Genomic DNA, 27,841 nt, shown 5'->3' on the forward strand with positions numbered 1-27,841 from the left:
AAAAAAAGGGGGAACAATTTAAGGCGCATAGGAAATTCTTTTAATAAAGCTAATTTTCTGCCTAATGCCCATCTCTAACCTAAAAGTCGTTATTATTATTATTTTTGTCTTGATAAATGTGAATATATTAGCTTTGAAATACAACTTGTTTTAAACTTATAACATTTATTGGACCTATGATTTAAGCATAACTTGTTGCAAAAGCTGAGCTTTCGCCCCCCAATATTGCATGATGATATTGAACTTGTTGCAAAAGAATTGGTTAAAAATAACTCGTCGTAATTATAAAACGGTAAGTAAGGAAATGATAGCAAGTTATTTTCATTTGCCCATAAATGAGGCAGCGGATGAAATTGAACATTGATAAGCAAAAGCATTATTAAGTTTTATATATGCCATGTTGCCTACAAATGCCAAGCAAGTAATTATAAAGGAAATTAAAAAATTGGTACAAATGTCAGATGTCTTTACAGTTGTCATCAAAAATTAATTGAAAAGCGCAAATGTTTTTAACAGTGTCGGCTACATAACTATTATCATTTGACAAAAAAACTGCCCTCGTTGAAAAAAAGACTTAAAAAAGTATTTCTTACTGTTTGCACAAACTGTTGTCCTTTGCTATAAATTAGTGGTTTTGTTGGTCTTAGACTCTTCTTAACACTTATTCACACTTTTAGAAATTATTAATCCCTGAAACATTTAGTGCATGCATTTCACAAATGGCAAATATTGCTACTTGCTCATATCAGCTTCAACAAAATGATTGTTCTTCTGATGGTAACAATTCATTTTGGGATGAGGTATATCTATCACCACTAAGGGATAGTGAACCTCTTCTAAGTAGAGATCTTCTTCCAGGTGGAAATAATGTCAGTACTCAACCACAATGTACTGAAACTATTGGTAAGGTTTTAACATTTTGTAGGTAACTCTTGTTTTAATAATTAATAGTTTTTAATAAGTTGTTTGTAAATGCAGGTGTTTTAGCTACAAATCATGTTGATGTATTTGATAGTGTTGATTTAATTGTCGAGGAAGATAATACAGCTGCAAAGATAGATTTACCAAATTTAAATCTAAATATCTTTATTAGAAGAAAAAGGACAAAAAAAAACTTATCGTGACCCTAATACATTAACTTTAGAATTGCTTTCTAAATATTTTTATATGACCGTTGATCAAGCTGCAGATGAACTACATGTTGGTCGAGCAATTTTAAAGAAAAGGTATAAAGAATTAGGAATTTTGTACTGGCCTCAACGAAAACTCGCCAGTTTGGAGAGGTTATTAAAAAACGTCAAGGTAATTAAGTAATGCTTATTTATCAGCCTTATATTATTTAAGGAGAAATAACAAATTATTTTGTAGGAATTTGGCGGAATCCAAGACGAAAGCAAGCTAAAAAGAGTGATTGAAGAGTTGGAAGATAAGAAAAAATTGATAATACAAAACCCAAATGTTGAGTTGGGTGAGACAACAATAAGACTTAGAGACAAATGTGAAAGGAATAGCTCAAAAAAAAAAGGTATACAAACTTGTTATATCATTCAACAATTCATAAGACTTCGTTGCAAAGTCATACACTTCCTGATATTTCCGAATTAATACCTGAAGAAATAGATGAAGTGCTAGAGTTTGTACAGAATGATTTTCCAGATTCCAATAATACAACATAAATTTATAATTATCATGCAATTATACTCTATATAATTCTATTTTTTGACCAATCTAAATTAGTTTGTTTGTGTATGGATTAACGATTTTAGGTGAAGGGAGGGAATTAGAAGTAATATTATGTGCAAATGTTTACAAATTTTCACTCTTTCTATGGATTTCACAAAGCACTAAAATATAACGAGCATATATTTTTTTTAAAAAAAATTACGAAGTGTATAAATTCGATAGTACGTGTACCATTAATATGTAACAAATTAACTAATTTAACCCAATGAAACTTTAATTTCTTATTCATGGACTTATGTTTTCTTGGTTTGTCCTCACTTTCTCGAAAAATGCCAATAGTTTATTATGTATAAACATATTTTTCAGTTTTTTTTTTCAATATGTTGTTACTTTAACATTTGCTTGTAATTAATGGTTCCAGTTTTAATTTTTTACGTAATAATTATCAGAACCATTTTAAAATTATGTGTAAGCATATTTTGTTTTTTAAATATTTTCTTCTTTGAAGCATATAACTTTAAAAATATCTATATCATGCACCACTTGATATAGATTGTAAATTTTGTAGAATAAAAAAAGTTTCAATTTAAACAAAAATAAAGTTGTTTGTTGCAAGTCTAAATGATAAGTTANCCAATGCAAGCAATGAATCAAGGTAAGTCTTATCTACAATTTCCTTGTAGATGAGTTCAGAGTTTTTGTCCTTCCTATAAGAATAACCAATCACTATTATCATGGTCAAATAACTGGTATATTCTACATAAGTGACAAGGAATTAAAAAATACCAATCATTAAGGACTTTTGCAACGTGGCCAACAGGATCAACTTCAATTGATGTGTTATATAGTGTACTCAGTGACAACCCTAATTAAACACAAATGTCAAGTATGTAATATAAAAAGTAGAAATAATTTAATGCACTCGTTGGAAGAACATAACAATATTACCTTGGAATGCATTAACGTTCAATCCTTCAGCAAGTATAATGGGGAATTTCCCTTGCCGAAGTTGTAATTCAAGTTGAACCCCTTGGTTTACAGCAAACGTTCCCCAAAGTGTTAGCATAATAGGCTTCAATCTATAAGTGAAATTCGAAACATAATATATAAATAAAATGATAACATATAACAAAGTAAATAATTGTTATATAAGTAAGGCAAGAAACGGGTTAAGATTTATACTCTTCGTTCATGACAACAAAATCATGAACATTTTGTTCACCATTTTTGGTCACCACAATTTGGCGTGGTAACTTGTATATAACAATCGCCATAATGCCTATAGTTATACAAAAGAAGCAACTAAATTGATGATGCATAAATCAAGTGTTAACCATAATATAATAATAATAATAATAATAATAATAACAATAATAATAATAATAATAAGGAACTAAACAAATCTAAAAGACAATGAAATAAAAAATTGACTTACTTATTGGTCGGCGAGATAAAAAATAGTCAAAAATATGGTGAAATGGGCTTAGATGAGCCTGGACATATCCAGATATGTCAATTGCCTCATCAGGACTAAGTTTTTGAATCATAGTACTCCTCGTTATATTCCAAATATTCATGTACTTTGGATCAGGTAAATTTGTAAAACCTACGACAGCTTTAACCGATGCATTAGATATAATATATGTAGAAGACACCTCGAGTCTTTTATCAATCGTCCCATCAATGTCTTTGTCATATAACATTGCTTGCACTTTGTTACCCTGAAAGAAGTATCAAATACGTACATATATGTTAACGAAATGTAATTATATTTGACATAAAATAAGATAGGGACATCTTTGAACATTAATACCGAGGCCTAATATTTGTGATCAATTTAAAAACTTATAGCCTCATCCTCCAATATTATGGGTTTATATTTCTTTCCTGGTGTTCTCCTTGATTCTTGTGTATTAAGTTTTTGTACCACTACAACTTTGCACCGCCATCGTGGTAACTCAGTAGTAACATCAGGTATCAACACTAGTCCCTCCATGCTGTACACAATTAAAGAAATTTAATACTGTTAGTCGCGTATAAAATTGTTGTCATTAAGCTAGTCATATGTTCACAAGCCATTTCTAACCTAACATTCGTTGTTGTTATTATTATTATTATTATTATTATTATTATTATTATTATTATTATTATTATTATTATTGTATGTGTAAATATATATGCTTTGAACAAAATATATATAAACATATTGAGCATAATCTTTTAATTAAAGTAATTAAAATACAATAGCGTTAAACTAAATCTTATATATGATGCACAAAATAAATAGTACCTAGGCAACAACAAATTACAATATTTGAACTTGTACGGTTGAGTAGATCCAAACTCTGAAACAAAGCAAATATGTTGAACGAAAAAAGTTAATACAAATATAAGTTCATATGAATTGTTGTTTTTAAGTTTTAAAAATGCTAGTAATTCATTCTGTTGTAATTTTTAAGTTATGTACTAAGTTTTAAGTAGGTTAGTGAACCACTATGTTGGATTAAGTTTTTAATTATATTTGTTTCTACACTATAAATAATTTTATCTTGCATGTTTGTAATGTTATTACTTCATTTAATGTTAATTTATAAAGTGCAAACTATTTTTATTTTTTATTTTGGAGTTTAAGTTGGATATGTCGAAAAAAAGGGTAAGCGGGAAGGCTATGCTAACAAAATTAAGTGGAAATCTCTTGTTCAAATTTCTTTCTTTTTATTATTAATTGGATTAATTCACAAGCTATGGTTGAATAATTCAAGGTAGTGAATCCCTTCTATTAGTGTATTTGTATTACTATTTGGATTAATTTACAAGTTGTGGTTGAATAATCCAAGATAGTTGAGTGTTGAGCAGATACAAACCTTTTGTTCAATCCTTGACTCCTTGTTCTACTTCGCCAAAAATAATATTGGTTGAGTGTTTAACTATATTATTGTTAATCATTTTATTCTACTTCGCTAAGAATAATATTGGTTGAGTGTTTAACTATATTATTGTTAATCATTTTATCTTGGGAGACCGACACTACAACGCTCCTAGCAACATGGGAGGTAGCGAATCGGTTTTAAGGAAAATGTGTTATACGCGATTTGGATCTTTCTATTGCCATTTACATATTTTTATTTTCAGATTTATCATTTATATTCGAAATATATTTTTATTTTTCGAATTGTTACTTGCCAATTTATGTTTTGTTATTATTATTGATGTATTGATTTATTTACAGTACTCTCCTACTATTTTCTGTCGCGATCTATTAGAAGAATGGATATACGGATACAGTTTTTCCTTTCAATCTTAAAACCGATGTGGTGCTTTGAAGATTGTTTCTTCATAAATATAGTGTGAAAATCTTAAATTATGAAAAAAGAAAAATTAAAATAAAATTGACTTAAATATTTTTTTTTGTTTTACAAATTTATGGATTTTTAATATACTATTAATTGTCAAAGACTTAAATCTTGAATTTATGATTTTTTGGGATTGAGTGGCTTTCATAGTCTCTATTATATGCCTTGTGAGTTTTTTTAGTTTATATGCGTTTAGAGTTTGTACTATATCTTTTTCAATAACGGTTTCCTTTTCTTTTATCAATTTTATTAGAATCTTAGAATGCATATTTGAATTGGTAAATTTATATGCTTAGTTCTTGTCTATTTGATAGACTAATGTTTTTGTTTACTAATGGGATAACTGTTGTTATATCAATAATGATGAATTAACCTGCATACGTTATATGTAAACTTTGGACTTGTGCATTAAATTTGTATCAAGTATCATAGCATTATTGAAATTCATATATGAACTTTCACAATTAATTGTCTCTATTATTGTTTGTTGTAGGGGTTTAAATTATTAAAAAAATGAGTAGTAGATAACTTGCTCAATATTTGTTGAGAAGCAAACTAAATTCCACCTAAATGGCTAAATGCGACATAAATAAATAAATAAGCATAAATGAATATAAATATAAATAAGTTTGTAAGAATAGAAATTAGTTTTTACAATTAAAAGAGGTGTGCAAAGGTGTAATTTTTAACTCACAGTTTGAGAAGTGCGGCTATCGAAATTGACTCAAACAAATGAGCAACAGATCACTTGATCAATAACCTGGTTTGAAAAAAAAATTATCAAGTAGGAAGATGAATAATATTTTTTTTATGTATGTATTAACCTTCAGCTCACGTAAAGAGAGATTAAAAAAAACTGGAAATCTTTTGCTTGGTTTGAGCTATAGATATATGCGTTAAAAAAGTTGATAATCTTTTGCTTTCTTTGAGGTGTGCGGATATACGTGTACTTTTACACGAATTTTTTTTAAAACATAGAGATTTTAAACAAGTTGTAAGCCATGCGCCCAAGTAAAAAAAGGTGACAATCTTTTGCTTTCTTTGAGATGCATGTATATACGTGTACTTTATAATTAAATAAGAATATTTTTTTTAAACCATAAAGCTGCAAACCATGTGTCCAATTCTATAAGTTGATTAAATAATTTTTTGTTATATTTTTTAAGAGAAAATTGCCATTTTGGTCCATTGACTATTATAGTAATGTTAATTGCTATCCGTGACTTTCAAAAATGTTAATTGCGTACCTTGACTATGCATTTTTTCTAAATTTTGGTCACGCCGGCCAAATTGCCAGTCAAATGTGACTGGAAAATATTAATAGGTCAAACACTAAGGGTATTTTTGTCATTTTACTTTATATTATTTCATCTCCGTCGTCTTCTCCATTCAACTGTCGCCGTCGACTTGAAGCTACTGTCGCCGTCGACTTGAAGAGAGAAGCAGCAGCAGATCGAAGAAAGAAGCAGCACCCGTGGCTCTCTCGTCTCTCTCGCTGGTTGAACGAAGAAAGAAGCAGCAGCCGCGAATTTCTGTCTCTTGGTCTTCACTGGTAACGGCGACGGAAAGAGGTATGGGAGTTGTCGATGANTGGATTTTTAATATACTATTAATTGTCAAAGACTTAAATCTTGAATTTATGATTTTTTGGGATTGAGTGGCTTTCATAGTCTCTATTATATGCCTTGTGAGTTTTTTTAGTTTATATGCGTTTAGAGTTTGTACTATATCTTTTTCAATAACGGTTTCCTTTTCTTTTATCAATTTTATTAGAATCTTAGAATGCATATTTGAATTGGTAAATTTATATGCTTAGTTCTTGTCTATTTGATAGACTAATGTTTTTGTTTACTAATGGGATAACTGTTGTTATATCAATAATGATGAATTAACCTGCATACGTTATATGTAAACTTTGGACTTGTGCATTAAATTTGTATCAAGTATCATAGCATTATTGAAATTCATATATGAACTTTCACAATTAATTGTCTCTATTATTGTTTGTTGTAGGGGTTTAAATTATTAAAAAAATGAGTAGTAGATAACTTGCTCAATATTTGTTGAGAAGCAAACTAAATTCCACCTAAATGGCTAAATGCGACATAAATAAATAAATAAGCATAAATGAATATAAATATAAATAAGTTTGTAAGAATAGAAATTAGTTTTTACAATTAAAAGAGGTGTGCAAAGGTGTAATTTTTAACTCACAGTTTGAGAAGTGCGGCTATCGAAATTGACTCAAACAAATGAGCAACAGATCACTTGATCAATAACCTGGTTTGAAAAAAAAATTATCAAGTAGGAAGATGAATAATATTTTTTTTATGTATGTATTAACCTTCAGCTCACGTAAAGAGAGATTAAAAAAAACTGGAAATCTTTTGCTTGGTTTGAGCTATAGATATATGCGTTAAAAAAGTTGATAATCTTTTGCTTTCTTTGAGGTGTGCGGATATACGTGTACTTTTACACGAATTTTTTTTAAAACATAGAGATTTTAAACAAGTTGTAAGCCATGCGCCCAAGTAAAAAAAGGTGACAATCTTTTGCTTTCTTTGAGATGCATGTATATACGTGTACTTTATAATTAAATAAGAATATTTTTTTTAAACCATAAAGCTGCAAACCATGTGTCCAATTCTATAAGTTGATTAAATAATTTTTTGTTATATTTTTTAAGAGAAAATTGCCATTTTGGTCCATTGACTATTATAGTAATGTTAATTGCTATCCGTGACTTTCAAAAATGTTAATTGCGTACCTTGACTATGCATTTTTTCTAAATTTTGGTCACGCCGGCCAAATTGCCAGTCAAATGTGACTGGAAAATATTAATAGGTCAAACACTAAGGGTATTTTTGTCATTTTACTTTATATTATTTCATCTCCGTCGTCTTCTCCATTCAACTGTCGCCGTCGACTTGAAGCTACTGTCGCCGTCGACTTGAAGAGAGAAGCAGCAGCAGATCGAAGAAAGAAGCAGCACCCGTGGCTCTCTCGTCTCTCTCGCTGGTTGAACGAAGAAAGAAGCAGCAGCCGCGAATTTCTGTCTCTTGGTCTTCACTGGTAACGGCGACGGAAAGAGGTATGGGAGTTGGGTCTTCACTGGTAACGGCGACGGAAAGAGGTATGGGAGTTGTCGATGAAGCAGAGTGGCGGACGGAAAGAGGTATGGGAGTTGTCGATGAAGCAGAGTGGCGGCCATGGCAGTCCGGCGGTGAGCACCAACCAGCGACCCCGGCTCTCCCTCTCGAATTGCAGACCGACAGCGACCGATAGCGAGCATTGGCGTGGCTCCTCTTCTCCGGCGAGCTGGTTGGTAGCTTCAACCATGGGCTCCTCTTCTCCGGCGAGCTGGTTGGTAGCTTCAACCATGGCGGAAATGGTGGAAATGGATGATGTCGGTAGCTTCACGTCGCCTTGAAGCTATCGTCTCCGGCAACGATGGTGGGAATGGAAAATGTCAAGCTATCGTCTCCGGCAACGATGGTGGGAATGGAAAATGTCGGCAAACATAACAAGGCAACGATGGTGGGAATGGAAAATGTCGGCAAACATAACAAGACAACGATGGTGGGAATGGAAAATGTCGGCAAACATAACAAGAAAATGACTATTTTGCCCCTTCCAATTAAGAATAATATGTGATTTAATTTTTTCCGGTCATTTTTGACCGGAAATTTAGTCGGCGTGACCAAAATTGAGAAAAAATGCATAGTCAAGGTACGCAATTAAAATTTTTGAAAGTCGCGAATAGCAATTAACACTACTACAATAGTTATTGGACCAAAATGGCAATTTTCTCTATTTTTTAAGCATGAAGTTGAACAATTTGTCAGGATCCGTTGTAAATTCTGTATATATGTTTGTGTCTTAAGTAATGATGTATATAATTATATATGTTTGTGGCTTAAGTAATGATACGACGAAGAACAATCATGCGACATACATATATATAAGCTATGAGTTAAGTAAATCGAAGATGAAATTTACATATCACGCCAAAATATATAGATATATCAGCCTAACAATGGAAGTTCAGTAGTTTAGGAAATTACATGGATATCATTTGGTAAGATCTCATGTCCTTCAAAATTATTGTTTTCACTTATTGTAGTATGGAAATTGTAAATTCGGAACTTAGCTTTTCATCATCAGTACAAAAGAAATACCTGAGTGTCCTTGTAGAAATTTTCTTTTTACGTAGATGTGATTCCGCAATGGTTTTGTAAGAATTTTTTTTAGCAAAGGTCGTAAAAAAATTTTGGTATGGAAATGGCGTTGTTACAATGGCCATTTGTATTGAATGTTTTTAAAACTGTTTTTGGCATTTATTCCAAATAATGAAACCCAACCACTCTTATTTTGTTGTTTTTGTCTGATCTTCAACAAAGTCACTCCGGAGAAAGAAAACCAACTACTCCAATTGTTTTTGTTTTTGCCTTTGCCAACGAACAAGTATAAGCACCACAACCAGAAATAATTCAACCACTCCAATTTTTTTTTTAATTTTTTTGTCTTGTTTTTCTTGTTGTTTGCTATTTAATATTGAGCTATCACGTGGTGGCCTTCAACTTTTAATTGCCCGTTCGTCTTTTGCAACCGGAAATTGGCCGTCCGATTATCGGCAAGGGCAAAATAGGGTACTAATTATGCAATGAACAACAATAGAAGCACAAAGTACAAAAAATATCGCCTGAAAAAGTGCTGGGCAAAAATTAACTCGCTCTTTATATTATACACTAGCGGTGGCACGCGCGATGCGCGTAGTATAATGCCCAACAAAGATCGAATAAATACAATGATATTAAAAAATGTGTTAAAATTTAAATTCTTTGGTATTTATTTTGTAATTTTTTTTGTTTAAATTTGAATTTAATTAAGAGGTCAAGAGTGTTATTTCAATAGTTATGTACGATATAAATATAAAGAGCTAGTTTATTTTTGTCAAACGGAGATTCATACATACAAGTTTATTGATAATAAATAGAGTTGTAGCATTTATATATACAAGTTTATTAAAATTGTAGTTCATTCTCCTACATCATTGTTAGTGTCCTACTTTGGGTTTTTTGTTCGTACAGTTTCTAAAACAAACATAGAAACTTGTGTTTTTGGTTGTTCATATCTCATATTCAAATAAATGTACTAACATGTAATGCTTTTATTTCTTTAAATAAAGTTAGTTGTGTTGCACGAAAGAAAACATAAACAATTTGAAATGAAGACTTATACATGTATTTAAATTATTGTCCATCTCAATAAAAAAAAAAGTTGTGTCAAATTGCATCAATGTATAATAAAAAATATAAAAGTACGAATCGAACATGTACAAAATGATCTCCAATTGATTTGTTTGTTGTAGGGGTTTAAATTATTAAACAAATGAGTAGTAGATAACTTGCTCAATATTTGCTGAGAAGCAAACTAAATTCCACCTAAATGGCTAAATGCGACATAAAAAATAAATAAGCATAAATGAATATAAATATAAATAATTTTGTAAGAATAGAAATAAGTTTTTACAATTAAAAGAGGTGTGCAAAGGTGTAATTTTTAACTCACAGTTTGAGAAGTGCGGCTATTGAAATTGACTCAAACAAATGAGCAACAGATCACTTTATCAATAACCTGTTTTGAAAAAAAAAATTATCAAGTAGGAAGATGAATACTATTTTTTTCCTGTGTGTATTAACCTTCAGCTCAATTAAAGAGAGATTAAAAAAGTTGGAAATCTTTTGCTTGGTTTGAGCTATGGATATATGCGTAAAAAAGAGTTGATAATCTTTTGCTTTCTTTGAGGTGTGCGGATATACGTGTACTTTTACACGATTTTTTTTTAAAACATAGAGATTTTAAACAAGTTGTAAGCCATGTGCCCAAGTAAAAAAAGGTGACAATCTTTTGCTTTCTTTGAGATGCATGTATATACGTGTACTTTATAATTAAATAAGAATATTTTTTTTTAAACCATAAAGCTGCAAACCATGTGTCCAATTCTATAAGTTGATTAAATAATTTTTTGTTATATTTTTTAAGCATGAAGTTGAACAATTTGTCAGGATCGTTGTAAATTGTGTATATATGTTTGTGTCTTAAGTAATGATGTATATAATTATATATGTTTGTGGCTTAAGTAATGATACGACGAAGAACAATCACGCGACATACATATATATAAGCTATGAGTTAAGTAAATCGAAGATAAAATATACATATCATAGCAAAATATATAGATATATCAGCCTAACAATGAAAGTTCAGCAGTTTAGGAAATTACATGGATATCATTTGGTAAGATCTCATGTCCTTCAAAATTATTGTTTTCACTTATTGTAGTATGGAAATTGTAAATTCGGAACTTAGATTTTCATCATCAGTAAAAAAGAAATACCTGAACGTCGTTGTAGATTTTTTTTTTTTTTTTTGCGTAGATGTGATTCCACAATGGTTTTGTAAGAATTTTTTTTAGCAAAGGTCGTAAAAAATTTTGGTATGGAAATGGCGTTGTTACAATGGCCATTTGTATTGAATGTTTTTAAAACTGTTTTTGGCATTTATTTCAATGTTATTTTATATAAATATATAAATATATAAATAAATATATATATATATATATATATATATATATACCTCGCGTAGTATAATGCCCAACAAAGATCGAATAAATACAATGATATTAAAAAATGTGTTAAATTTAATTCTTTGTATTTATTTTGTAATTTTTTTTGTTTAAATTTGAAAGTCAAGAGTGTTATTTCAATAGTTATGTACGATATAAATATAAAGAGCTAGTTTATTTTTGTCAAACGGAGATTCATACATACAAGTTTATTGATAATAAATAGAGTTGTAGCATTTATATATACAAGTTTATTAAATTTTATTCATTAGTGTCCTACTTTGGGTTTTTTGTTCGTACAGTTTCTAAAACAAACATAGAAACTTGTGTTTTTGGTTGTTCATATCTCATATTCAAATAAATGTACTAACATGTAATGCTTTTATTTCTTTAAATAAAGTTAGTTGTGTTGCACGAAAGAAAACATAAACAATTTGAAATGAAGACTTATACATGTATTTAAATTATTGTCCATCTCAATAAAAAAAAAGTTGTGTCAAATTGCATCAATGTATAATAAAAATATAAAAGTACGAATCGAACATGTACAAAATGATCTCCAAATGATTTGTTTGTTGTAGGGGTTTAAATTATTAAACAAATGAGTAGTAGATAACTTGCTCAATATTTGCTGAGAAGCAAACTAAATTCCACCTAAATGGCTAAATGCGACATAAAAAATAATAAGCATAAATGAATATAAATATAAATAATTTGTAAGAATAGAAATAAGTTTTTACAATTAAAAGAGGTGTGCAAAGGTGTAATTTTTAACTCACAGTTTGAGAAGTGCGGCTATTGAAATTGACTCAAACAAATGAGCAACAGATCACTTGATCAATAACCTGTTTTGAAAAAAAAATTATCAAGTAGGAAGATGAATACTATTTTTTCCCTGTGTGTATTAACCTTCAGCTCAATTAAAGAGAGATTAAAAAAGTTGGAAATCTTTTGCTTGGTTTGAGCTATGGATATATGCGTAAAAAAGAGTTGATAATCTTTTGCTTTCTTTGAGGTGTGCGGATATACGTGTACTTTTACACGATTTTTTTTTAAAACATAGAGATTTTAAACAAGTTGTAAGCCATGTGCCCAAGTAAAAAAAGGTGACAATCTTTTGCTTTCTTTGAGATGCATGTATATACGTGTACTTTATAATTAAATAAGAATATTTTTTTTAAACCATAAAGCTGCAAACCATGTGTCCAATTCTATAAGTTGATTAAATAATTTTTTGTTATATTTTTTAAGCATGAAGTTGAACAATTTGTCAGGATCTGTTGTAAATTGTGTATATATATTTGTGTCTTAAGTAATGATGTATATAATTATATATGTTTGTGGCTTAAGTAATGATACGACGAAGAACAATCACGCGACATACATATATATAAGCTATGAGTTAAGTAAATCGAAGATGAAATATACATATCACAGCAAAATATATAGATATATCAGCCTAACAATGAAAGTTCAGCAGTTTAGGAAATTACATGGATATCATTTGGTAAGATCTCATGTCCTTCAAAATTATTGTTTTCACTTATTGTAGTATGGAAATTGTAAATTCGGAACTTAGATTTTCATCATCAGTAAAAAAGAAATACCTGAACGTCGTTGTAGATTTTTTTTTTTTTGCGTAGATGTGATTCCACAATGGTTTGTAAGAATTTTTTTTAGCAAAGGTCGTAAAAAATTTTGGTATGGAAATGGCGTTGTTACAATGGCCATTTGTATTGAATGTTTTTAAAACTGTTTTTGGCATTTATTTCAATGTTATTTTATATAAATATATAAATATATAAATAAATATATATATATATATATATATATATATATATACCTTGTAAGTGCAGCATGAGTCACGTGGTACCCCACCCTAAATGTCGATTTGTTCTTTAAGCATAGTGAATTTGGTTGTCCAATCCAATCACTCCTATCATTTTGTTGTTGTATTCACCAAATAACAGGTTTACGCGATCCTATCTTTCTCATTATTGATGGTGGCGGCTAACTATTCCGACACAACAAAAAAAAAATCCAATCACTTAATTTTTTTTATATATTTATGGTCTTCTTAATCTTGTCTTTTCTTAATCAGTATCAGCTCCATAATTAAGAGTGCATAATGAGTCATGTTGTGGTCTCCCACCATTATATTATTGCTTTTTTTTTGTTTTGTAGATCTTGTTTATGTTGTGGTCTCCCACCCTTCTATTATTGCATTTTTTTTACATCTTGTTTTTGTTTTATCAGTACTGTCCATTGTTAATAACGCGTAATGAGTCATGCAGTAGTCCCCCACAATGGCTACAGGTTTTCCATCTCATCTGTCATGCCACCAATAATTTTGGCCTTTGTAGTGATCGCAAGACCCAAGAAGTGGAAGATGAATGAATGAGAGGAAAATATAAAGATACTTTCTCCAGTGATCGCCGCCTGAGGAGGAGATCACTGGGGACAAGTTCCATCGGTCTGCTGCTGTTCGTCGTAAAGACTGAGGGGACAAATCAAACTGTCCAGTCAAGCACTTGAATTGAATATGAAATTTGATAAAACACAATATGCAACCGGAAAACTCTTTAACTCTAACACGTCGTTCAGTCCAGCATGAGTCCCAAAAAGGGCCAGCAAATTAGATGACAAACACATAAATTAAAGTTTACTTTCTTTCAGTATTTATGCGTATCCAGGCTAGATTTTGGAGTTTCACATAATTGCGCATAACTTGGTCTCACATTTATTTGCCAGGACAGGAACTCGTTCGTCCGTTGCTGCTGCCGTCGTCGCCAACCACCATCAACGGTAGAGCTTCGCCCATGAATAGATAGATGATGTCCTCCCATATCCTTGAAGACTCGTCTTACTGCTCGGATTTTCAGTCTCACCATCCGTTGACTTGCACCTGCTGCTTCGGCGAACCTTGAAACAAAATTAGAAAAAAAAATCAGCATCTTCTTCACAAATTTATCTCATATGGTTATTGTTTATATCCCAATTTTATTATAAAAATAAATTACTCTAGACTGTAAAGGAATTGAGAAGAGTGAGTGAAAGAGAGTCTGCGATCTGCAACTCCATCTGTGAGGCAAGATGGCTGTCAATGAGGAAGAAAATAACACAGTGGAGTGGGTGAGTGGGTGGATTAAAAAAAAATTAAAAAAAGATGATAGTGGAGTGGTTGGACGAAAAGACAAAAGGATAAAGAGGAAGAAAACAAAAAAAAATGCCAAACTCGTAATTTGATAAAAATTTGGAATCAGTGCTTGATTGTCCCCATGGCCCCCTGTTTTTTATTTTTGTCGGCAAACTTTATGTATAATATAGAAAGCAGGCCCACGAGAGTAATTGAATATTTGTCCTTAAGCAGTCGGAAAGTGAACGTCTTTGTAGTATCATGTAACTCACGCTCTGCTGTAATATAACAATTTCCTTTGTAACCTAAATGGAAAGAATTTTTTGAATTAGTAAATCCAAATTATATTACATATAATCATATTCAAGAGCTTAATTATAATCTCAAATACATTAATAATGAAAGCCATTTGTATTGATACATTTGATATCACTACTTAATTATTATTATTTAAAATAAAAAATATTGACAAAATACTAAGTATAGAGATTTATCATTGCTATCATCAGTCAATTGTGGAATGGAATTTAAGTCAAATCCACTCACAAAATCCTTGTTTGAATTTGTGGTATCATTCACTGAGTTTGCTTTAGAAAATCATATAAATGTTAGTACAACAGTTATACGAAAATAGTTGTAGAGGAAAAAAAATATATGATTAATAAAAAAATAGGAAACATATATAAAAAAAAATATATGATTAATAAAAAAATAGGAAACATATATACTATTTCATATATGATTAATAAAAAAATAGGAAACATATATACTATTTCTAATGTTGCTTAAAGGTAATATATTCGGTGTATTTTGTTTTCTTGGAGTTGGATCGCAAAAATGTAGAACAATATTGAAATATAAGTTTAACACAAAAGGTATATATATTCGAATTTTTTCATATAAGAAACATAACATTTTAATATTGACATTACGACCATAATAAAGTAAACATAACATTTTAATATTGACATTACGACCATAATAAAGTAATAAATAAGGATGAGCAATTATAAGATAAGATTTATATGTTTCAATTTTCTTCTTAAGCATGCATATATAAGATTTATATGTTTCAATTTTCTTCTTAAGCATGCATATAGTAATTAAGAAGCATGAAAAAGAAGTTAGTACAGGCATTACCATTACCTTTGTCCGCTCATATTCGTGTGACCAAAAAATTAATTACATCGAAGTTGAATTCCCAACCTTAGAAATCAGGAAGGCTTGAGAAGAGGTCAAGCTGGATAATACAATATATATAATTGCAAAAATTTGGTTAATTTAATGCAAAATTAAAAGGTAGCATCGCAGAAAGGACAGATTTATTGAGATTTTTGGTTGAAATTAAATCTAGTAAATAGAATAATGGAAGTTGAAACAATGTTTTATCTGAGTTTGAGTTTAAAGGTTTAAAAAAAATAAAAATAAGTTACGTGTAAGAAAAAGAAGAAAAAAATTGAAAGATTCTAGAAATAACTTTGATAAAAGATTTCCATTAATAAAAGGTTAAAGTCTATAAATTAAATATGCATCACCTTATTGCAGTCTTGCACACCAGGATGAGGGGATTTAAATTTGAAATCCCATGTGCATATAATTCTAAGGAGACATTCTGCGCTTCCCATGTGCAAAAGATGCAGCTTTCTTCAAACCATGCATGAAAGTAATTTACATTGTTGAGGTCCTTGAGCACCTGTGGCCATATGCCTATGTCGGCATTTAATAAATGACATTTTTTTTAATTAAGCCATGCTAAAATAATTCATTAAGCTTTGTGCTTGTCTGACTCTTGGAATCAGATTCCACTTCACATGGCAACAAGAATTATCGGTCAACAACTAAACCAAAAACACAAGCATATATCAATTTTAATGTTCTAAATTTCTTCCCTCACTCTACAAAGGGATGCAAGGGATTCAGAAGAAGACCACAGAGTCACAGAGGTAGGTGTAAAATATTTCTATTTTTTCCGACCACCTTTAAAAACAAATACTTCTCTCATCCGCATGCAATGTCTATCAGAGTTACAAACAGTCGCACACCTCCCATAAATCTGTTTAAATAATGTTTTAGGAAGATTGGATTATACTCTCGATCTCACCCACCATCTCTTCCTCTCATCCATTTCTATAGTCTCTGGCCTCTGAGCCTCTCTATCTCACTCATCTCTCAAAATAGGATTGGGGATACAGTGATACAGATAGAGATTGAGGTATATAGAGATAGAGATATGCTTAAACAAACTTTTGCGGAAGTGAATTTCTAATTTCCTATTCATGTTTATATTCAATGTTCTTACCTGAGACAGGATGTGTTCTTCATTTTTCAATATCATAGCTTCAAGTCAAAGGTGTTCCCTCGACGTTGAGGCAGCTGGAGATCGTCGTCCATCGCGAGCGTAGCCGGCTGGAGATCGAAGGAGCACCATCGCATATGGTAGACCTCCTCCGCCACCAAATGCTACTGCTTTTCCCGTCCAAGTCGCTGTTCAGGCGACCAGACATCTTCCAAGATCGTCATCGTCGTCACCCTCGTCCGTCGTTTTTTCGCCGCATACCGTCACCGTCACTATGCGCCGCACTCGTTACTCAAACCCACGACCCTGTAGAGATATCACGTAGGAATTGAAGTGTGTACGTGACGAACCTGAGTGTGATGAAGAACAGATAAAAAATAACAATTTTTTAATTGAGTAAGAAAACCAGCCAAATTCTAAAAGCATCTAANAAGATAAGATTTATATGTTTCAATTTTCTTCTTAAGCATGCATATAGTAATTAAGAAGCATGAAAAAGAAGTTAGTACAGGCATTACCATTACCTTTGTCCGCTCATATTCGTGTGACCAAAAAATTAATTACATCGAAGTTGAATTCCCAACCTTAGAAATCAGGAAGGCTTGAGAAGAGGTCAAGCTGGATAATACAATATATATAATTGCAAAAATTTGGTTAATTTAATGCAAAATTAAAAGGTAGCATCGCAGAAAGGACAGATTTATTGAGATTTTTGGTTGAAATTAAATCTAGTAAATAGAATAATGGAAGTTGAAACAATGTTTTATCTGAGTTTGAGTTTAAAGGTTTAAAAAAAATAAAAATAAGTTACGTGTAAGAAAAAGAAGAAAAAAATTGAAAGATTCTAGAAATAACTTTGATAAAAGATTTCCATTAATAAAAGGTTAAAGTCTATAAATTAAATATGCATCACCTTATTGCAGTCTTGCACACCAGGATGAGGGGATTTAAATTTGAAATCCCATGTGCATATAATTCTAAGGAGACATTCTGCGCTTCCCATGTGCAAAAGATGCAGCTTTCTTCAAACCATGCATGAAAGTAATTTACATTGTTGAGGTCCTTGAGCACCTGTGGCCATATGCCTATGTCGGCATTTAATAAATGACATTTTTTTTAATTAAGCCATGCTAAAATAATTCATTAAGCTTTGTGCTTGTCTGACTCTTGGAATCAGATTCCACTTCACATGGCAACAAGAATTATCGGTCAACAACTAAACCAAAAACACAAGCATATATCAATTTTAATGTTCTAAATTTCTTCCCTCACTCTACAAAGGGATGCAAGGGATTCAGAAGAAGACCACAGAGTCACAGAGGTAGGTGTAAAATATTTCTATTTTTTCCGACCACCTTTAAAAACAAATACTTCTCTCATCCGCATGCAATGTCTATCAGAGTTACAAACAGTCGCACACCTCCCATAAATCTGTTTAAATAATGTTTTAGGAAGATTGGATTATACTCTCGATCTCACCCACCATCTCTTCCTCTCATCCATTTCTATAGTCTCTGGCCTCTGAGCCTCTCTATCTCACTCATCTCTCAAAATAGGATTGGGGATACAGTGATACAGATAGAGATTGAGGTATATAGAGATAGAGATATGCTTAAACAAACTTTTGCGGAAGTGAATTTCTAATTTCCTATTCATGTTTATATTCAATGTTCTTACCTGAGACAGGATGTGTTCTTCATTTTTCAATATCATAGCTTCAAGTCAAAGGTGTTCCCTCGACGTTGAGGCAGCTGGAGATCGTCGTCCATCGCGAGCGTAGCCGGCTGGAGATCGAAGGAGCACCATCGCATATGGTAGACCTCCTCCGCCACCAAATGCTACTGCTTTTCCCGTCCAAGTCGCTGTTCAGGCGACCAGACATCTTCCAAGATCGTCATCGTCGTCACCCTCGTCCGTCGTTTTTTCGCCGCATACCGTCACCGTCACTATGCGCCGCACTCGTTACTCAAACCCACGACCCTGTAGAGATATCACGTAGGAATTGAAGTGTGTACGTGACGAACCTGAGTGTGATGAAGAACAGATAAAAAATAACAATTTTTTAATTGAGTAAGAAAACCAGCCAAATTCTAAAAGCATCTAATTTGAAGAGAAATAATAAACCTGTTCTGGATCTTCAATCTGCTCTTTGATTATGAAATAAACCTGTTCTGGATCTTCAATCTGCTCTTTGATTATGACAATTTTGCTCTGCTCAGCATCCAACAAGCCTCCATACGGAACAATTTTGCTCTGCTCAGCATCCAACAAGCCTCCATACGGATCAGCCTCTTCTTCGCCTTTATCTTCGCCTTCTTCCCGTTCCATACGGATCAGCCACTTATTCGCCTTCTTCCCGTGCAGAAGTATAAAGAAACAAAATGGATAACCAAAATCCAGAGAAAAAAATTCAGGCGTGGGTGACAACTTGCCAACCCAATGCCACTAAAACTCACTAACCCCGGTTTTACAAAACAAATGCCACAACACACGCAAATTGACAAACCCACAACCCAATACATACCCCAAATACAAGAAAACCATGTCACACAACTATAATTGATTCAATAAAGATGAATATAAGCGTAGTTGCGGGAGACCCGCACAGAAGTCACATAACCACCGGTTGCATGCTGTTCAATATAAGCCTTCAACTTAGCATCTTCTTCGATCTGGCGACCATCGCCCTTTTTTCACGTTATTTTTGTCATAGCAAGGCGCTCTACCCATTCTTCAATTATTTCTCTTGCCAGCTGCATTATTCGATCTATCCTCTCTTCTTTCCTGAGATTGATAAGAATTTGCAGACAGAGAGAGAAAGAGAAAGAGTAAACAACCAGCGCCACTTACCTCAGCCGCGATAGCCTCCGTCGCAGCCCTCCGACGTCGTCTATGTCATCCATCCCGAGCCGAGCCAGCGGGAGAGCGAAAGAGCAACATCGCAGATCATAGATTCATGCACCTCCTCAGGGGTTGGTTTGATAAGAATTTGGAGAGAGAGAGAAAGATGTTGATATGCATGTGTCGGCCGCTATTTCTTTGTTTTATTCCCCATGACAACACATACACATACAAAAATTAGTGGAGTTGGTTTGCTTAGTGGAGGAGTGGGTATGCAGGTTAATAATATAATATTGAATCCTAAATTATGTATACATAGCATGCGGACATGCGGATATAATATTCAAAGAAGGCCCATGCAAATAGTGTTAGAGTTGTATTTAAGCGGTCTGAATTTGGACGGCCGGTCATCTGCAAGGGCAAATATGACATTCTGTTTGCAAAGCACATCCGCAAAAGCACAAGGTACAAGAAATTCCGCTGGAAAAAGTGCTGGGCAAATTATAAGTGACTCTTTATATTATTTTAAGATAGACTTAAGCATGGCGACTGAAAATTTTGATTTGGACTTTTGATATTCAAACAGACTAAGACGACTTATAAATAAAAGTCAGTAAAAACTGCTTTTTATTGGATGTCATTTGGGAACTTTGAGGCAGAAACACTTTGTTACATTACTTTGGTGTTGATTACTATGACTTGTATAATGCTACCTATAATATGAACTTAATATATATGCCTCATAGGAGTTTCTTTGAAGTGGTGGTGATGTGTAGCAAAAATGAGTGATGATGAGTGTACGGGTGTGAAATGTCATTTCGTTGAGGATGGGGGGTTATGACACGCAATATGCAATTACAAAACTAGGCAGTAGCACAAGAAAATCAACAAGAAGCTAAGCAAACGACAACAAGGTAAAACAAACACATATAAACAATAGATAAATACAAAATAAAGAAATAGGACTCAAGTTAGGGATATTACCATCTAGATGCTTTAACACTTAAGTTTGGGAGAAGAACATTTTAGAGAAAATATTATTTTCAGTCCCTCAACTATAATACATGTATCAATTTTGGTCCTTGACTATTAAAAATTTCAAATTAGGTGCATGACTATTCAATTTGTATCACTTTTGGTCCTTGACTATTAACATTTTCAAATTAGGTGCATGACTATTCATTTTGTATCACATTTGGTCCTGCCATTAAATTTTCCGGCCAAATTTCCAGCGAAGTCATCGGGGGTGGCCGGCATATTCTATTTTATTATTATTATTTTTTATTTCAAAGTTACGGAGTATTAAAATAATTTTTAAAATAAAAATTAAATAAACTAGTCGGCCACCAGTGACTTTGCCGGAAATTTGGCCGGAAAATTTAACGGCAAGACCAAATGTGATACAAAATGAATAGTCATGCACCTAATTTGAAAATGTTAATAGTCAAGGACCAAATGTGATACAAATTGAATAGTCATGCACCTAATTTGATATTTTTAATAGTCAAGGACCAAAATTGATACATATATTATAGTTGAGGGACTAAAAATGATATTTACCCAACATTTTACCTAGGGTCTTGAGGCAAGCACAAATAAATCCTAGTCAAGACAAGGATTAGAACAAGGGTTGCCCACTCCCGTGGTGTATCAACCCAAGTTTTTGAAGAACAAAAGCTATTTAAGCTCCAATCTACCCATATTTCCATAGAAGGGAAATTGAGTTTGAGATTTGAAGGCTCAAGTCTTCCATCCAATTCCCATTGAGATGAAAGACTTTAATTTCCAAACACAAACAACAATTGCTACGTATCAACTATTGCAAGATAGATTAAAGACCCAACTCAAACACATGAACCCTAGGTTGGGGTTCTTCCCCTTTTTCATAATAATCACAACCTAAGCATCAAGCTAAGATAGATAATACAACCCTAATTCAAGCCCATAAATTAACTACTCATGATTAAATAGCATAAATAACACAAAAGCACAAGTAATAAACATAAATCTTGCAAAAGAAAAGAGATCAGGGAAAGAAAGCTTCTCTATTGAAATGGATGGTAGAATCTTGAAATCCAAGCTTCAAATTCAAGATTACAAGCTCTAAAAGTGTTAAAACATAGATCTAAGCCAAATCTAACCTAAAAATATGAAAGGAAGTGAATGGGAGTGTCTAGGGTTCAACCATGAGTCAAAACCGAGTTCAAAATGCTCAAAATTAAATGAGATTAAATAATAGCAGAGAAGGTGCCCCATAGCCTTTGTGCGTGCCGGTGTGCCTCCTCTCCAGAAACTGCATTTCTCACTATAAATCAGCCAAAAATACACGGCCAGTTACACGGTTGTGTGCTTGGCCGTGTATTTTGACCTTTAAATGAAATGTCATATTCTGGATTTATATTCTTCATAAAAGTTGTATCCCTTCAATTTTTCTTTCCATCAGCGCAAGAATCAGTTCATTTGGACATTCCTAGGCTGAGATATGATCAAAATACTAAACAGTGTCAGATTTGGACGATATTTACCCATTTGGCTTCCTTTTTAAGCTTTAATATCTTTGTGAGAGTTGTAGTCCTTTGAGTCTTTGTTACAATGACACATAAATCACTCAATTTGGATATTTATAGGCCGAGATATCGTCTAATAACTAAGACGTCGACGTGCAGTGCAAGAATTTCAACACCTTGACCTTTTGCTTCTCTTTTGTTTTAGTTTGCCCAAATGACCAATACCATTGAAAATACAACTCTTAGACTCCCTTGAAAGTGTTGCACCCATCTCCATAGCTTCCCCTTGACTCCCATTGACTCCAAAGTCCAAATGTATCCAAAATGCATGAAAATCCTCGTCTTTGCTTCCAATGCTTTCCAACTCATACTCCTTGCAAAATAACACAAATAAGCACTAATTCTCATTAAATTTGGAATGATCTAAAAGCAAAATGACTTAGTGAAAGGGAGAAAAATATAAATAAATAAGCACTTATCATGTGGCAGGGTGGGTGTGTTAGACAACCACAGTATGATAATATCTAATGTTATAATTTCTATCATGTTACTACCTAAATAATGTATTTTAGTATAGATAGATGTGCGTTTTATTTTCTCATATAACAATTATTAAGATTTATATATATACCATCATTTATATATATATATATATACATATATATATATATAGACACACACACACACACATACGGGTCCAGCTCCCAGGAAGTTGTCGACAAATTCAAACAATCAATCTAGTAGATTTAACGGTTACATTGAAAATAAGAAAAAAAAATGGGGTCATTTTTAGAAATATTAAAAATTTTAAAAGTTTATAATCTTTAAGAAAATGACCCCACTCATATTTATAGTGTTCTACTTGGGTAGATAATAGAGATTGTGCTCTTTGTGCTTAACATTTTACCCTTTCCCCATTTGTGCTTATTGTGTTTATCTTTTGTGTTTTATTTTCTTTCGCATCGATGATGATTTAATTTCTAAGTGTGAGAGGTAGACAAAAATTGGGGTAATTTTTGAATTTGAAGTACTTTTTGAAAGAGTTATTTCCACTTTTAGTCCCATGAGTATGTGAGCATTTTCACATTTGGTCCCTAACTATTAAAATTTCTAAATTTGGTATCACGACTTTTAAATCTCTACCACATTTGGTATAAATTAAAGTAATGCATTATTGCTTTGGCTTTTTGCAAATACTGAGCTCACTGACTGACTGCCATCCACTCGTAATTTGTTTAAGGCGTTTTTAATCAGTGCTTAAGGAAGACTGCGTTGACCTTCAAGTATGCGTTGACATTGCACTTGAAGGCCAAAATGTTTGCATTCAAAGGCACAAAGATGTGTACTCAAAAGAGAAACTAAGTACTGAAACAAAACAAATGCACTCGAAGAAGAGAAATATGCACTCGAAGAAGGAAAACTGGGTACTCGAAGAAGAAAAATATGCACTCGAATACAAAAGACAATCTGACCTACTTACTCAAAATTACCAATATGCCGCCACACATTTTTTTTTAATTAATATTGAATATGGATTGTTGATTTATATTGCATCTACGGTTAGCATTTGTGCGCATTTTTATCTGTAAAAGCGTACGTTTTTATTTTATCCTATACACACACACACACACACACACACACACACACACACACATCGTGCTTCCCGTGCCGTCGGTACGGATTCATCATTAGGTATACAAAAATGTACTCCGTACTACACAGTGTTCAGAAATATACCACAATAAAATGCATCAATACACCACACACCAAAAAATGCACCACACCTAATGGTGCATTATATTTTCAAACACTTTGTGGTACATTTATGTGTACCTAATGGTGAGTGACTGTACGAGAATTTGACCCTATATATATAATTACATAAATAATTATTGGAAAATCTCCAAAGTCTTCTCTTGCATACGTATGTAGAATTTTATATTTAGACTAGTATGTTTTTTTATTATATATTTAGATTTGATAATAAAATTAAAGATAAAATTATAAATAATTTTAATACTTGAAAATGTACATTTATTTGATTATAAGATCAATGCAAAAATATCATCCAATTAATTGAACAATAAATGACTCGGTTGTCTACACTTATCTTGAAAAAACTATATTGTCATATTATTTAGACAATTATTTTATTACTAAGCATGCATGGGTACTTCAAGTGGTTACAGAAGTGAAATTTATCATAAGAGACCAAAGATCAAGTCTCATCGGTAGTACTGTTTTTCCTGGGTGAGCAATTCCATCTTTTGTCACAATTATATTATTACAGAAATAATTATTGGAAAATCTCAAAAGTCTTCTCTTGCATTATTGCATACGTCTGTAGAATTTTATATTTAGATTCATTGGCGATTGCAAAACGTAAGCCTGATTTCAATCGAAAGAGTGCAAACTATTCTAATGAATTAAAAAAAAAAAACAAAATAAACAGGTTGACTTGGAATATGAGCTTGTAAAATACCAAAGCCACAAAAAGTGTATACCTGATAAATTTAGCCTTCTTTCTGGGAATCGGGATCGCATTATTATAGAAACAAGTGGGTGATCTGATAGGATATATGGCTTGGTTTACTCTAACTTCGTTGATGCGAACGCTAGAGCTTGAGTTCCTACCACCCAATCCGCGCCTTGTTTTTGACAGCACAGAAGCTGTGGAACAACTCCATGGAATGCTTGCTCAGTTGGTAGCATTTCTTGAGGAATCTGAGAATCAATTCAGCGCCGATAACGATGAGACGATGGAAGATTGGAAACTGAGAGTTAAAGATGCTGCTCTAAGAGTAGAAGATGAAATTGAATCACAAGTGATTGATATATGCGGCGGAGAAGAACACACATCAAGAACTCCTCCCCCTCTAGTTCAAAGACTTGTCAGGTCTTTTCAACGGGTTTCAGGGCTTGATAAATGGCTTCTAGCTCAGAAATTCCATAAACCCTTGCGAAATGCGATTGAAGCCATGGGAGAGTTGATGGAGTTTATGAAGAAGAGCAAACAGTCGATGAATGATTTCATTATTCCTTCACCTAGGGAAAGGATTATTGATGGTGGTGGTTCATCCTCCATTAATTGTCTTCAAAACACAAAAATGGTAGGGCACGTTGATGAATTGGATGAGATGAAGAAGCTCCTCCTTCAAGAGAGCTTTAAACGAAGACAGGTCGTGCCGATAGTTGGCATGGGAGGCATTGGTAAGACAACTTTCGCCAGGAGATTGTTCCAAGACCCATTAATCTCATCCCATTTCGACATCGCTGCTTGGACCACCGTGTCTTCACGTTACGGGATGCGAAGAACGCTTCTCGAGCTTTTGTCTTCCATTATGCCAATCACCGATGAAATCAACGCTAAAACCAGCGAAGAACTAGCAGCCCAATTGCGCAAATGCCTAATGGGTCGTAGAAGGTATCTCATTGTTCTAGATGACGTATGGAGCACTAGTTCTTGGGACGAAATCCAACGTTGTTTCCCAGATAACAACGATGGAAGTCGAATATTGTTGACCTGTCGACATCACGAAGTAGCTAGCTACACAAGCTCCCACAACAATTCCTTCCTAAACATGCGATTCCTCACTTCGGATGAAAGTTGGCAATTATTTCAGCAGAGAGTTCTCAACAATGGAAGATTATTCCCTGAAAATCTTGAAAGCACTTGGAGACACATTGTTGATTACTGCCAAGGATTGCCATTTGCAATTGCCTTGATTGCTGGACTTGTACAAACAACTGACGAGTCGTTTTGGGAATCCAAGGTTCTTGAGGGGACATTATATGCATTGGTGTCTTATGATCTTGCTGAAGGTATATCAAAGATTCTTGGTTTGAGTTATAACCACTTACCTAATTTCTTGAAAGCTTGCTTTTTATATTTAGGAGTTTTTCCGGAGAACAGTGTAATCCATGTGAAAGGGCTTATTAGGTTATGGATCGCGGAGGGGTTTGTAAGGGTAGAAAGTAGTCAGAGGAGCTTAGAGGAAGTTGGGGAGGATTTTTTAAAAGATCTTGTGTCTAGGAGCTTAGTTATGATTAACAGCATTAGTTTAGATGGCAAGATTAAGACGTGTAAGGTTCATGATATCGTACATGACTTTTGTAGGGAAAAAGCAATAAAGGAGAACTTCTTATACGTCAAAAACAGATACAACACTGGATATGTAGGTTCTTATCGTTGGACATGTTTCGAAACAATGTACCCTAAATTTACTGTGCCTGATACCTTCAATAGGTCCCGTTCCCTTTTTAGCTTTTATGACGATGGTCACATGACTCGGGGCCATCAAATGTTTGCGAATAATTTCAAGATGCTGAGAGTACTAAACTTAAGTTCTTTCAGCTTCATGAAGGATATTCCGTTACATATTGTGGATCTGGTTCTTCTGAGATACCTAGTTCTGCGCCCATTCAAGTCTCTTAGAACCCTACCCGTGTCGAAGAATTGGAATCTACAAACTCTTGTGCTTCTAGCAAGTAAAAAAAACACTGCAAATGAGGTGGGAAGTTCGTTGATATCTGAAATGTGGGACTTGCCAAAGTTGAGACATGTCCAAGTTTGCAAAACATTTGTGTTAGATGCTCCGAGAATGGTTCAACAATCCCTGCAAACAATTTATTGGTTACACTCTTTCCAATGCACAGAGCAAGTGTTTTCTAGGTTTCCCAATGCAAAGGTGATGGGGATTTTCATGGAATCACTACACCCCAATTGTTTGGATAATCTTAGGTTTTTAGTTAACCTTGAGAGTCTAAAGATCAAAAGCCAACATCATAGTCCTGTTTTGCTTCCTAGTCTTGAAGCTTTCCCAATCCATCTCAAAAAGTTGAAATTCAAGGGAACTTTACTACCATGGAATGCTATGACAGATGTTGTGGGTATGTTGCCCAATCTCCAAGTGTTGAAGCTTAAGGATGGGGCTTGCCAAGGACAAGAGTGGGCACTAACTGGAGCCCAGTTTCATGGATTAAAATCATTGCTCATTTATGGAACAGATTTGATGCATTGGACAACCACTAGTGATGATTTTCCTGTACTTGAACGGTTAATACTCAATGGATGTTATGACTTGAAAGCAATCCCTTGTGGTTTTGGAGGTGTTGCCAGTCTGCAATTGATTGAATTGTGTCATTGTTATTCTTCACTGGTCAATTGTGCCAAACAAATTGAAGAGGAGCAAAGAGATTATGGAAATGATGTTCTTGTTGTTCGCAACTATAGTACTCGGGTAGGTATCTGATCTCCATCTATAACTAAACTTTTTATATATTATTATTTTCTCTTGTGTTTGTTTCATCCCAATAATCCATATAATTCTTGAATGTAACAAAATTCCACCAGGGGACTGTTGAAGATGAAAACAAGAGTGAAGAGCTAGAATGAAT

General features: G+C 33.0%; 1 protein-coding gene across 1 annotated transcript; it reads left to right on the forward strand.

Annotated features, from left to right (window-relative positions):
* Positions 1 to 25,023: 25,023 nt before the first annotated feature.
* On the forward strand, positions 25,024 to 27,839 carry LOC116013052 (putative late blight resistance protein homolog R1B-14). The gene is made up of 2 exons (XM_031252713.1): positions 25,024 to 27,684; positions 27,798 to 27,839. The coding sequence occupies exons 1-2, from the start codon at positions 25,024 to 25,026 to the stop codon at positions 27,837 to 27,839; spliced, it is 2,703 nt and encodes a 900-aa protein (XP_031108573.1).
* Positions 27,840 to 27,841: the final 2 nt, after the last annotated feature.

This window comes from Ipomoea triloba, chromosome 3, assembly GCF_003576645.1.
Source record: "Ipomoea triloba cultivar NCNSP0323 chromosome 3, ASM357664v1".
In the NCBI taxonomy this organism is placed as follows: Eukaryota; Viridiplantae; Streptophyta; class Magnoliopsida; order Solanales; family Convolvulaceae; genus Ipomoea; species Ipomoea triloba.

Bases quoted from the DNA above. Each gene is read 5' to 3' on its own strand.
- LOC116013052 (XM_031252713.1), top strand. From the start codon at position 25,024: ATGGCTTGGTTTACTCTAACTTCGTTGATGCGAACGCTAGAGCTTGAG. The intron at 27,685-27,797 runs GTAGGTATCTGA...AAATTCCACCAG, and splicing joins TTCGCAACTATAGTACTCGG to GGGACTGTTGAAGATGAAAA.